This window comes from Tarenaya hassleriana, unplaced genomic scaffold, assembly GCF_000463585.1.
Source record: "Tarenaya hassleriana unplaced genomic scaffold, ASM46358v1 Cleome17, whole genome shotgun sequence".
In the NCBI taxonomy this organism is placed as follows: domain Eukaryota; kingdom Viridiplantae; phylum Streptophyta; class Magnoliopsida; order Brassicales; family Cleomaceae; genus Tarenaya; species Tarenaya hassleriana.
Window position 1 is genome coordinate 2928605 of NW_010965122.1, and position 13640 is coordinate 2942244.

At 38.6% G+C, this 13640-nt stretch overlaps 3 protein-coding genes across 3 annotated transcripts; all 3 read right to left on the minus strand.

Moving 5' to 3' along the window:
* Nucleotides 1-1916: 1916 nt before the first annotated feature.
* Nucleotides 1917-4725, minus strand: LOC104810126 (laccase-5). The gene is made up of 6 exons (XM_010536325.2): nt 4571-4725; nt 4310-4461; nt 3951-4198; nt 3714-3842; nt 2526-3485; nt 1917-2404 (listed from the first exon to the last, which is right to left on the minus strand). Exons 1-6 carry the CDS (start codon nt 4673-4675, stop codon nt 2274-2276), a joined length of 1725 nt encoding a protein of 574 aa, XP_010534627.1. The 5' UTR covers nt 4676-4725; the 3' UTR covers nt 1917-2273.
* A 3111-nt stretch (nt 4726-7836) lies between these two features.
* LOC104810127 (probable leucine-rich repeat receptor-like protein kinase IMK3) lies at nt 7837-10713 on the minus strand. Its single transcript, XM_010536327.1, has 2 exons — nt 8755-10713; nt 7837-8642 (listed from the first exon to the last, which is right to left on the minus strand). Exons 1-2 carry the CDS (start codon nt 10529-10531, stop codon nt 8029-8031), a joined length of 2391 nt encoding a protein of 796 aa, XP_010534629.1. The 5' UTR covers nt 10532-10713; the 3' UTR covers nt 7837-8028.
* Nucleotides 10714-12397: 1684 nt separating this feature from the next.
* On the minus strand, nt 12398-13399 carry LOC104810128 (PRA1 family protein B1). The gene has a single exon (XM_010536328.2). It carries the CDS (start codon nt 13284-13286, stop codon nt 12654-12656), a length of 633 nt encoding a protein of 210 aa, XP_010534630.1. The 5' UTR covers nt 13287-13399; the 3' UTR covers nt 12398-12653.
* Nucleotides 13400-13640: the final 241 nt, after the last annotated feature.

Consider the following 13640-nt stretch of genomic DNA (forward strand, 5'->3'; position numbering starts at 1 on the left):
GAAATTTTAACTTGGATTTATGATTTGATTTCTATTTATAAACATAAAATTAAATTCTAATACATGACAAGAAGAAACACAAGCATATTATTTTTTTATTTTATAAACAGGAAACATAAGTTCGATATGCTTGCATGTGAACCACGTTGATCCATTCAGATTCCGACACATCACATCAAACCTCTTGTCTGACGTCAGCATAAGTTGGAGTCCGTATTTGCCATTCGACCGGTTTTTGGTTTTTCTAGAATTCCAGTATTTTATTCTGAAATTATTATATGCATTTAAATTTTATTAATTTTAAAATTTTCAACTTTTATTAAAAAAATACGTTGTTAGAATTTGTTTCACCATTATCGTATTTAATTTAAATTTATCCAAGTTAATTAAAAATATTAATTAATTTTTAGATTGAATTTGATAGATTATAAATCTCATTTCATTTGACTCCATTGAATTTTATATATGGATGGGCCTGTGTAATAGATTTGTAGAAGGCCCATTTGGTATTTGATAGATGAAGATTTCCCTTTGGTCATTCGAATAAAAATTTCTCTTTGGTTATTTGAATTGGACATTATGCATACAAATTTCTCGGTGTTTATCTGAAATGGAAAATTTTAAAAATTATTTTAAAAATTATTTTTTTTGGAAATCTTCTATTTTTAGTTTTATCGTTTGTTTCTGACCTTCGGCATCCATCATAGTTATTATCGTATTAAGAATGACATACATGAAAATGAACAGTCATATAATAACAAATGGTTTAACAATTGGCGATTTACATGATACATTAATGTTTGGATTGGAAAAAAAATGCATAAATAATATAGTTAAACTGTGTCCAACAATTACAGCGCATTTTTTTTTATGTGGAAATACAAGACGTAGGCTATCACGTTTTAATATTTTATTTATGCAACTATATTTTATTTCTTGGTCCGCGATCACTAAAATTTACAAATGCATAACAATTTGGTTAGTAAAGTCTAATGAAATTATCTATCTTCTCACATAAACTTTTGTAATCAATGTTTGTAATGTGTTTGGTACTTTTATATATATAATCCAAAAATTTATCGGATATTTGATCTAACTATATCTTTCAAAAAAAGTAAAAATAAATATCACTCTATTAATTCGAAGGGTTGGTACTTTTTAATAGAGATCGAGTGGTAAAAGTAGAGATTCTATGAGTAAAAGTTTTTATTTTCATTTTTATTGTAAAAAAGATTCACACGTGTAAACCAAATACACACGTATTTCCATTACTAAAAAAAGATACCGACGATATAATTGAATAAAGATTGTGTTGGACCAAAGCTGGTTAGAGAAAAAGAAGACCCGTGTACGATATACTTTGATCATGTAGTTGAACCCATGATTGACTTTTTTCAAAACAACACGAGCAAAAGCTCTACATATGTGTATATATGTATATATATATATATATGTGTCATCACTTTATTATTCTTATATTATGTTTTGAAAAATAAATAGATTCAGCTCAACAACCGAATTTAACCTTTTGCTCCGATTCATATTGTTGGTCTTCGGGCCAAGTGGGCCCTAACTTTGAATAATCATGCAATCTCTCTTGGAAGTGAATTAAGCGTATACGGATATTATAGTATAAATCCGGTTTACTCTGATTTAGTTTGATGTTTTTTTTTTAATTCTTAATCACGCATTATTTATATCTTATGTACATTTGAATTTAATAACACAATAAAAATTTCCTCAATTATCGTAGAATTCAAAATGAATTGAAAAGAAAAAAAAAATCCTCTTGCATGATCCAATTGAAAGTTAGAACATATCAATTTATACAATTCACGCACTAAATTAAAATAAGCCAGATTAAACCAGATTTATTATACTCTAATCATAGATATTGATAGGTAGAGAATGAAGAGTAAATGGGAATTTTGCAATGTGCTTAGCATCATAATCCGGTGTAAAACGTGGAAAGAATACATCGAGAAAAATGTAGCTGACCGGGTCGGGATCCATACCGGAAACCGGTTGGAATCCAATAAAACCGGTTTATCTATCAAAAGCAACAAAACAAAACAATGGAACAAAACATGAGTCTATATGTCCCAAAATGCAGGGACATGCAACACAAATCTACGAATAATACTACTGATTCAAATCATTTAACCCCGGAAAACAAGTGAAAAATAAGTGATATGAAGAAGATATGGATGAACATTTTCTTCAAACCCCTTAGTTATGGAGAGCTTTTCAGATTCTTGATTCGTTTTCTTGCCCTAACAGACCGGCAAATCTGCAGGCGGTGGCTCCAGTGATTGCAAAGCTCCAACGCCGTTGTCCACCAGGAACGCCATAGCCAGACCCCAGTTTATGTGTACATCCAGATGGCAATGCATTATCCAAACCCCTAAAAAAATTCAATACATTCCAAACAATATTCACAACTTGGGTTTAACCGAAAGAAACGATTTTTTTAATGATTTGTAATCTTTATATATATATATATATATAAATAGAGAGATTGTTACCTGGGTTATCAGCGACGAATCTGATCACGGTCCATCCGTTAACGGGCACGGCTGCAGTGTTTCTGAGAGGCGGGTCGACGAGATTGAACTTTTTCGTATCTTTCTTGGGGTTGAAGTTACCGAAACCCTCGGCCAAAATGTAGAAATCGTAGCCATGGAGATGAATGGGATGGTTTTCGGGTGTTACAATGCTTGTATCTTGCAAGACGATCTGTACTCTCGATCCGAACTTGAGCTTGTATAGCTTTGTACCCTTCACCGGCTGATAAAGTGACCTGCTCACATTTCCGGTATAATCGAATTTCACCGGAGGAATCGCCGGAAAATCGGTCGTGAAAACTCTGGGAATTCCCTGAGCGTGTGCTTGGAGGAGAGAATAGTTCCGAGGAAGAACAAACGAGACGTTGTTCATCGAAGCTGTGAATCGTGTCCCGTTAGGACCTTGGCATCTTCTTGCCCTAAAGTTCTTGGGACAGTTGTCGAGGCCGAGACCGATAGTAAAGAACAGATTCTCGTCGACCTCGGTCGGAACATCGGCACGTCTCAGTGACCGGAAACTCTTGCTGAATTGAGTAACGGTGTTTGTATCGTTGTATGCCGGAAGAAGAGGCATGATGGGTTTGAGGGAAACGCCGTTCTTACCGCAACAAGGCGCTGTCTTGTAATGGAGGATTGCGGTCGTGGTAGTGTTATCAAAGGGTGCGTTTTGGGCGCTTTGGTATGCCCTAGCGGCCATGTAGTAGCGGTTCGGTGGCTGGTCGCCGGTGACGAGAACGTCGGTGGTCTGGCCGGGGCCGAGCATTAGGACGGTGGTCGTGAATGGTTTTACGTACGATGCGTCGGCTCCGACCACCGTGAGCTTGTGGTTAGCCACCGTGAAGAATAACGGTTGGTTCAAGGCCGAGTTTATCACACGGAGGAGATGTCTCTCGCCGACGTTGATGGGAACTATTGTCGTGTCTGCGTAGAAAAAAAAAAGTTGATTAGAGTATACATACACACAATCTTAGTATTTTTGGACCGACGTGGACGTGGGTTTCTAGACGAAGGGTGTCATGAAATAGTATTTCGTATCTTGTCGGGGAAGTAAATGTACATTTTGGGGGTGGTTTGCATGCACATGAAGCCCATAATTGGACCGCCGCTATGAAATTCTCTAACGACATAATGTGGAAAATTGAACAATACCTTGACTAGAGCATTTGTATAGATCGCCTGGCTGGCCATTGATGGTATAAGCATCGGAGACATTAGGGGCAGCTCCGGTTCGTGTGGCCTCTCTGACTACATCGATAGGGTTCGCATCCCACCATTCACCTAATATATATATCAAACACATAAAAAAAAATCCTATTCAATATACAATCAATATCTAGATTCTGATTCAAATAATAAAATTGAAAAAAAATCGATAATTATACGTACCGAGAAGAATCGGGGTTTCGCGATGAGGTTTCGGGAAAGGATAGTCGGTTCCTCTCTGAGGGTAGACGATGAGAGCACCGTAGACGGTGGCTCGGAGCCACGAGCTGTGAGCGTGCCACCAGAGAGTGCCTTCTTGACCACCGTGGATGGTGAACCGGTACGTGTAACTATGACCCGGCCTGATCGGACACTGGGTCACGAACTCCGGCCCATCTGCCCACCCGGTTCGCATTTGCCTCACACCATGCCTGACGTTATACCAACCACAACAACAACAAAAAAGAGAGACGTTTTAGGACATCATCGTACGCGCGTGACCATGCATGAACCGTACGTACGGACGGACGGTGGTTTATTACCAGTGGATAGTGACGTTGTAACGGGCACGGTTAACGACTTTGACGACGAGAGTGTCTCCGTTATAGACTTCGAGCGTTGGTCCGGGGAACATTCCGTTAACCGTGATGCTGTTGTGGGTTTTACACAGTCTCTTCACCTTCGTCGCTTGTACCTGCGTATATACATGCGCATACACATCAATATCACACATACATACATCCATATATATGATAATACTTATGTTATATGTCTAAATGATGTGAAATGAAGGAGTGACGTACGATGAATTCATGTTCATGGACTTTGGCGCAGGAGAGTGAAGCAGAGAGAAAGGCGACAAGGAAGGAGGCGAAGCAGAGAGAAACGGATTTCTTGAGAGTCGCCATTGATGCGAAGCGATGAAGAAGAGGAAGAGATTAGAAGTGGTGGGGAGGAGGATGAGAGAGGAGGGAGTTTATATAGAGAGGTCATAGAGAGAGAGGTCGTTTTTTTTAGATGTAAATATTTTCAAGTTGATGATGAATAGTATAATCGAATTATTTTTGTGTAATAATTAAAAGGAAGGAATTTTGATTAAGGGGTTGGAGGATTAGGTTTTGATTAAATGAAGGACAAAAAAAAAAAACTTTATTTCATAACACTAAAAGAGTAGTTGCACCCACTGAGGCCAACAAGAAGAAATCTAGAGGCCGGAAGCTGATTACGTCTCTTCTAGCCCTTGCTTAACACGCTTTTCCTTTTCACTTTTTTTTTTTAAAAAAATTATTATTATTATTATAATTATTAATATTATGCTGAAAATTTTTATAGAACCATGCTCTTTTTGTCCTTTTTTAAAGATTTGTGTTTCAAAACCATTATTTTTCATGCATGCATGCATACATACATACATACGTATATACCCTTGGTTAAAAGTTGTATATATCCATGTTGTCACATCCCTAGTACAGAAATAAAAAGCATTTGATATTTTTAAGAGCATCATTGCTAATGTTATTTCAAAAAATAATTGGTAATATCACTTTTTCTCTTTCCATGTATTGGAAAATATTGGAAATTATGGAGAGTTGGAGTTATTATCTATTATAAAATTCTTTTTGTAATAGGATTAATGTTGATATATTACTTTATAGTTTCTTTTAATAGAATTAGGATTTTCTATTGTCTCTCTCTATATATGTTATTTGGTTGATTGAATAATATAATATTTTATTCCCTATATCTTTACATAATATTTCTTGATAAGTGAAACCGAAATCTGGATTCATTCCTAAACATAAATACGCTATAAAAGATGTAATGGACCTACAATTTTTGCATCCTACAATATATAATTAATTAAATTAATCAACTAATGTCGATGGCGATAAAAATTCCTGCATGTTTCCTAAGCATATAAAATTCGATGAATCTTACCGATTGGACTTTTATGAAAAGTGGACTGTTTGGTTAATTTATTAATTATCCCATTGACTTTATAATTTTTTTAAAACGGAATGTGAGATGACTTTAAGGGTTTCATTTACATCTTTACATATGCATAAATTAATTATATGTGAACACTCAATATACTTACAAATAAAAATTATACACACAAACACATTTTCTTATATGGGTCCGGACGGGTCCAATCCAAAGGCATCTCTTGATGGTTTAGGGAAAAATTAGGTGGCTTGTCCATAACAATTTTTTATATGACATTTCCTACTTTCAATTCCTAACGCTCTCAATTTCGTTTTCATGTTTTATGGAAAGAGGAAATAATAATATATATGGCATATGGTCGAAATCCAATTTTCAAAATTGTTGTTTTTATTTTTTGTTTCCACACAATTAGTAACAATAAGCATCATTAAATTACCACCTTATGATAGTATATGTATATAGAAGAGCAAAAGATTCACATTTAATTAACATTTAATCTGTTTTGTTTTTTATTTTTAAATTTTTAGTTCATTAACAATATCTTGCGGTTAATTTAAATCATAATGTTTAATTGAAGTCTAAAGGGAAACAATTTAATTAATTCCGACAATTAACAAACACACACATGCATGCAGACACATTTGATTGGTTGGTTGGGATGCGCATATTCAACAATCTAAAGGCAAATCGATATCACATGGACATATATATATAAACAGGGTTGGCTTCAAGCTTAAGCTTAATCATATAATGATTTAACCCTAACAAAAAGCCAAGTTAGAAATGATATTATTTGTTCGAAGGCTACACATTTTTGTCTTTTTGCAAGAGAATAAAAACATTTCCTTTTAATTATCATATAATAGCGATTATCACTAAATCATATCAAGATTAGACGGCACGTAAGGATTAATTTCGAGTATAAATTATCTTTCAATACGTCTTTTATTACTTGGAGAAATTCGATTATACCTCTCTTAATCAAACATTATCATTTGGTCAACTTGTGTGAGATTACGTTATGAGTTTTTAAAATGATTATTACAAAATGGATATATACATATATATATATATATATATATATAAAATATAGAATGAGAAAATTAATCTCGAGTTTTGGATTGGTGAACAATAAATTAGGAAATACGTTTGGAGTTGTTAATGTCGGTCTTCCAAGGAATCTTGAAACAATTGTTAGAAACCGTTATAAGAAACCTCATGGGAACTCAAACACCAATCAAAATTGACCTCTCATCTACAAAAACAACTCTAGTTCCGTATTTTATTTTATTTTTTGAATTTTTTATTTACTATATATGAGATTAATTCATATATGTTTTTATATTTCGAATAATCTTCGGGGGAAAAGTAACTCTTTTACCGCCGAAAGTTTCATTAAGGATGCTAAGAAAAATTAGTATTAGGTATTCGGGCTATATATAGAGTAGGGAAGATAATCGAATTCAAAAAACGGATCATAAATCACATCAAACTTTAACGAACTTTTTAGTTTGGTTTCGAGTTATATGATTCTTTTTTTAAATGAAAACTAACATGAATATAAACGAAATTCGAAATAAAATTCAAGAATTGAATAAAACGTGTATTGCTTAGTCTTCCGTTCACAAGTGTAGTTAAAGGTTGGTACGAAGACGGACTCCATCGTTACAAGTGGATAATTATTATTAACCTTTTTTTATAAAAAAAAAATTATCTTAGGAGAAGTTTATAAAATAATTTCGAGGTTTTTTTCTTCAACAAAGATCGGTTCAAATCACGTGAAAAGACAATGATGGAAGATTAGAAAGGAGATCACCTACAAATGATCTTAGAATGAAAGCAACTCAACAAACTTTGAAAAAAAAAAAAAAAAAAAAAAACTCCTATTACACCAAAATTCACATCAATCTTTCATTTCGTTACCCAACTAATCAACGCTTTTTTTCAATTCATTTACTTAGCTTTCATTTAAGACAGAAGAGATGGATATGATTTTCAAACAAGCAGTTACAGTTACGGTCACAGTCACAGTTACAGTTACATACTTGTGTTTTGTTCATGCCTCTTTCTTAGATTCAGGATTCAATAACTTCCAATCCATAACGAATCTTATATGATCATCTGGTCGGAATGGTTAATGTTTTCTATTGCAAGATCAGATGAAACGTGACAAACAAGAAACTGGAATAGTTACTGTATTTACAGACACAAACTGATAAAAAAACAACAAAACCTAGTTCAAGAATGAATCAATGAATTTGTAACTTTTACCCAAAATTTTAACGATGGCCCATTTCTCGAGAAGTCGGGTCTCCTACTGGCTCGTGGAAGCAGCAGCTGTAGGATCAACGGGGTCGGATATCGTCTCGGGTCTGATCTCTTCAAGCTGCTGAAGAATCTGCTGGACTTCGGGTCTATCTGAAGGCGTAGGATCCACACAGTGTAGAGCCAGTTTCAATGTGTTGAGAAGCTCATCGCCAGTTATCACATTTGCATCTCTAATGAGTTCCAAATCAAAAACCTCGTTAGTCCACTCTTCTTTAACAATGGAGGCAACCCACTGCGGCAAATCAACGCCGTTCAATGCCTCGCTCGGAGATTTTCCCGTCAGAAGCTCCAGCGTGATGACGCCGAGGCTGTAGACATCTGTTTTCGTGTTGGCTTTCTTCAGCTTGGAGAGCTCTGGTGCTCTGTATCCTAAGGCGCCAGCTGTTGCAATCACGCTCGAGCCTGCAGTTGCTGTCATCAGCCGGGAAAGGCCGTAATCTGATATCTTTGCGTTTATGTTCTCGTCAAGAAGCACATTGCTGGATGTCAGGTTTCCATGGATGATGTTCTCATGCGCATGGAGGTAGAACAAGCCTCGAGCCATATCCTTTATGATCTTCATCCTTGTTGGCCAATCGATACGAATGTCCGGCCCTCGTGCTGCATTTTCGGATCAAAAACTCAAGTCAGATGCTACATTATCTCTAAATTTTCGAAGAGTGGCAGTGAAAAAAAAAAGTTGCAGAACTTGAAAACACAGTAGCTTACTCACCATGGAGGTATGTTGCAAGACTTCCTCTAGGAATGTAATCGAAAACAACAAGCTTTTCTCCCTTGGGACCCAAGTAATAAGCCCTAAGAGCGAGGAGATTTGGATGTCGGATTCTTCCCAGAACGTTAACCTCGCTTTCGAACTCCTTCTGGCCTTTCGTGATCTTTTCTCTCAATCTCTTCACTGCAACTTGACTTCCATCTTCCAGTGTGGCCTTGTAAACAGTTCCATAAGTGCTTTTCCCCATTATCTCTGCAGTTGCACACAGAAGATCATCAGCAGTGAAAGCCATCGGTCCATCAAAGTGAACCAACTTTCCTCCTGCTTCACCACTGGCTTCACCTACACCGCCAAGTGGGGCCCCCTTCTCAGCCCTAGTCGCTGCTGCAGCGCCGACCTCAATGCCGCCATTTGGTTTGGTCCGATCGGTTTTCTTTTGCAGCAAGCAACAGAGGAGAATGCAGACAAGTATGAGCAGAACCACGAGGAGGGCTCCAGCTGCAATGAGGATTTTGTCTTTTGTTGTCAGTTTTCCACCACGGGGTTTCCTTGCTCCTTCTGGAGGCGGAGAAGGTTCTATAGAAGGGCATGGTGTCGAAATGCTGTATCCGCACAGTTGAATGTTACCGATGAAAGAGCTCGAACTGAACATTTGGGACAACAGTGAAGGGACAGGACCAGACAAGTTATTGAAGGAGACATTGAAGAAGGTAAGGATCTTGAGATCGGAGAGTGAAGTTGGGATTTCTCCGGTAAGTTTGTTGTGAGACAGATCGAGATGTCTCAGCGAAGAAAGGTTCCCCAGGGTCGAAGGGATCGGCCCAGTAATGGCATTAACGCTAAAATCAATTGTTCTAAGCTTAGTGAGGTTGCCTAACTCAACAGGTAAGAACCCGGTAATCCGGTTGTGGCTAAAGGAGACATCTTGTAGCTGAGATAAACTTCCTAATGAAGCTGGAAATCTACCAGAAATGGAGTTGTGATCAAGAGACAAGACCTTGAGATCAGTGGAAGTGTTTTGGCTCTGACCCCCCCAGGTGTCAGGTATCGAACCAGAGAGGTTATTGTGATCAAGAGCAAGAAACTGAAGAGAGACAGAGCTAGTTAAACTCACTGGTATTGGACCCGAAAGCGAGTTAAAGCTGAGATTCAACCTGAGGAGCTTGGTGGAATTGGCAAGACCATCTGGGATGAAACCAGAGAGAGAGTTCTTGCTGAGGTCAAGCGTCTGAAGCAGAGGAGAGGAACCCAGAGAAGGAGGAATAGAACCCGAAAGAAGGTTATTGAAGAGCTGAACTCCTCTGAGATTGGGGATGAGTCCCAAAGACAGAGGAACTGAACCACCGAGCTGGTTATCGTGGAGGCTAAGCTTGCGAAGGGCTTGAAGCTGTCCGATTTTCTCGGTGATTCGACCTCCAAGACTCTTCCATGGGAGCTGAATCACTATAACTTGACCTTTAGCACACTTGATCCCGGGCCAACCGCCAGAGCAAGCACCGAATCCAGAATCGTTCCAGCTTCTCAAGAACCCTTTTGGGTCAATGAGTTCTTGCTTGAAGGCTTGAAGGCCTTGGTAATCAGCCTCAGTTATCACCACTCCGTCCCAAGCTTGGCTCGAGCCGGGACGAACAAAGAGAAGGAGAAGTAACATCAAGTGGAGACAGAGAGATAAGGAACGGCTTCGAAGTGAAGCCATGGTCTGATCAATGGCGTTGTTGATCGAAACCAGAGATTGGTTTTTGTAGAAACCGGGGGAAACTTGTGGACGAGACTCCATGGAAGCTGAAGAATGAGAGACTGATTGCTTCCTTATGGAGAGGGAGTGGAGGAGGAAATAGAACAGGGGAAGATTGTGGCTTTGGTCGAGTTTTGTAAAATGAGAGATGGGTTTTGTCGGAATGGAACACTGCACGTGACCATTTCAGAGAGAGAGAGAATCTTTGTTTCTTTTATATATTTGGAGAGAGAGAAAGTAGACATGAATCAGGTGATGGCAACGGGGTTTTCAAGTGGAGCAGAGGCTCTTGTAAATGAGCCTAACGACTAGTTTCATTTATTTTTCTCTCATCAGTTTTTGGAAAAAAAATTAATTTAAACATTTTTTTTTGCGAATATCGTTTGGTTCGTTCCAATTCATGTGAATTTAAACGCACACTACCACCTTAAATAAATAAAAAAATCCAAATTTGAATATTTGTGGTGTCCATCTTAACACTAACGCTTCCATGCTTCAAAAAGAACTAATTAAAAAAACAATATTCAAAATTTACTTGGTTATTATTTGATTTGTGTAACTCAAATAATTGCTTGTGAAGGCATTATATGTATGCTGGTTACAAGTTCCAAAGGTCCATAAGATTACATTAGTTTTTTATTTTATTTGGATATTGACCAGTTTCCGTTAATGCGCCGGAGGAGCCACACACCGCAGTCCTCTCCTCAACGGCTAACTTGTGGGTCCTACGGACTGGCATTTTTTTTAAAAAAAAATGAGACAAGATCTGCCAAAGCTCACACAAGTTTTTAATTACGAAAGTACCCCTGGAAGCCGAGATAAAAATGACACGTGGACGATGAAATCGAAACTCATTATTGTACATGTGGAAAGGGCGAGGTTATTATTGACGATCTTTTGATTACCGATAAAGGGAAGTTACGCTGTATACACGACACGCGGATGCAGAACTACCGTTGGATCAATCCCCTTGGCTTCCAACGATTATATCAACGAGTTACGAGCCCATGGACAGAAGAAAAACTTAATTACGTTTCATTGAAAAAGTATATATCGATAACCGCAGCAAAAAAAAAATAAAAAAAAATAAAAAATGGTGTGATTTGATCCCCCGAGGTCTAACGTCTCAGTTCAAATTCCCACACACAAGGGAGAAAAAAAAAGCCCCACAAACAACGTGAACGATTCCGTTGTTAACCTAAACAAGATGCACAAGGAGACAACACTTTTGTCCGAATCAAGCATTAGCAGCCACATATATGAGAAGATGGAGTTGCAGCAATGTAACAGTAACTGATAAATCTAATCCTTTCATCTTATTAGTTGACAAAACAAGATTTATCTACAACTATCTATGGAAGGCAAGTTTTGTTGGTCAATGGTTGTATCATATATCTAAGGATCAGCCTTAAAAACACAACTGCATACATTATGGTACACACCAATCTGAACTAAACTAAACACTATCTCCGGAGACCTAAGACTATCAAAGCAAATCGTGCGAAAGCAACAACATGCGAATGATGAGTCGGATCGCAGAACTGATAACTTAGGTTCTTATACTTGATTCTATAGTTCCCTTCCATCGATGATCGACCCATTGTGTTCAGTAAAGTTGAATCCCACATCTATATTAGCTTCTGATTTCTATATCGACCATTATGCTTGCAACATGAAGAAATCACAGAGCAAACCAGAGAAGGAATGTCCAAACAACTTGCTGCAAAATAACTAATTACTTTCGTCAAGCTATGCAATTGAAATCAAGATGCTAACCCCCAGCTACAGCAATCCATCCTATTGACCATACATACATCCACGAGTGTTGCTATGTATGAATCTATCTCTAATCTCAATAAGAACACAAAGAGATGCCTAAACAAAACAAAACATAGATGCAAGAAAGGCTTACAAAAGAGCAATCCCCAATCTCTGAATCTGAAGAAAAGGCAATAAATTTTGAATCATTGAATAGAGTACAACATTCCAAGCAGAAATTAACAGCTTCTCGATTGTAGATCTGTAGAGCTCCATCACAAATCTACATTGAACAGGACCAACCCAAACCCTAAACGCAGTCCAAAAGTACAATCACGAGTGGATAAGAAGGAGTATACTCATCTCAAAAGCAGGTGCACGGTCCAGATCCAAGTAAATCCAGCCCTTATACTCGCCCTGCGACAGCAGAAGCAGCCGAAGTAGCGGATCCGCCGAGGAATGAGAGCAATCCAGTACTGGCAGGCTCTTGATCGTCCAGGAACAGATCATCCGGAACCTTAAACGCACCGTGCACGCAAACGATGCCGACACCAATCATCAGAGCAGACGTCAACAGAGATCCAACACTCGTCATGAACACGACGACGATCGTCGTCACGACAAGGGCGAGCAGTGTCTCGCGGTCGGAGAAAGTGCGCCCGAAGATAACCAGCGGCTGATCCGACGGTCGGAACAGGTAGAGGAACATCCACGCACCGAGGAGTCCGAGGAGGACGAGGAGAGAGAAAGGGTGAGTGAGAAGGGACAAGGCCAGCACCAACGAAACGGTCGCGACATAGTTAACCTTGAAGTAGGGCAAATTCTTCCTGATCCGTGAGAAGGCATCGGAGAGAGAGTCCGGCCGGGAAAAGGAGCTCCTGTCGACAACCTCCGACCATGGACGACGCTGAGAGAAGCCTTCGCGGATCGAGGAAGAGAGACGCGAGATGAACATGCGGAAGGCAGGAGTGGCAATCGGCGGCTGGGACTGAGCACCTTGCTGATTGGAGATCGGAAGCGTTGGCGGTGGACTGGCCATGGCGTCGGCGGCTGCTGCAACGGCGCGTGGAGCTACGTGCGACGGAGAAGCCTAGAGATTTCGGATCTTCCCTGCGTCGGTGCAAACGGAAACGAGTGGGGGATGGAAAGGAAGCCGAAACCCCGAGTAGATATTTTAGGGCCTAGTTTATGGGCCCATCTCTTGGTTCAGCCCAATAACTGGTTTAAATTGGGCTTATAGAAAACCGGATTCCTAGTGAACCGGGTATTCAAATGTCGGGATTAGTTGGTTCGGTTGTTAACGAACTAATAACCAGGACCGAACTTAAAACATGTATCTTTAAATTATATTTATAGTGAATCCCTATCTAATTTTATGTATTTCATCAAATGT

Coding starts and splice junctions, on each gene's coding strand:
- LOC104810126 (XM_010536325.2), bottom strand. CDS start 4,675: ATGGCGACTCTCAAGAAATCCGTTTCTCTCTGCTTCGCCTCCTTCCTT. Junction 4,462..4,570: donor TCCATGAACATGAATTCATC/GTACGTCACTCC, acceptor GTATATACGCAG/GTACAAGCGACGAAGGTGAA. Junction 3,486..3,713: donor ATACAAATGCTCTAGTCAAG/GTATTGTTCAAT, acceptor TTTTCTACGCAG/ACACGACAATAGTTCCCATC.
- LOC104810127 (XM_010536327.1), bottom strand. CDS start 10,531: ATGGAGTCTCGTCCACAAGTTTCCCCCGGTTTCTACAAAAACCAATCT. Junction 8,643..8,754: donor TCTTGCAACATACCTCCATG/GTGAGTAAGCTA, acceptor CCGAAAATGCAG/CACGAGGGCCGGACATTCGT.
- LOC104810128 (XM_010536328.2), bottom strand. CDS start 13,286: ATGGCCAGTCCACCGCCAACGCTTCCGATCTCCAATCAGCAAGGTGCT.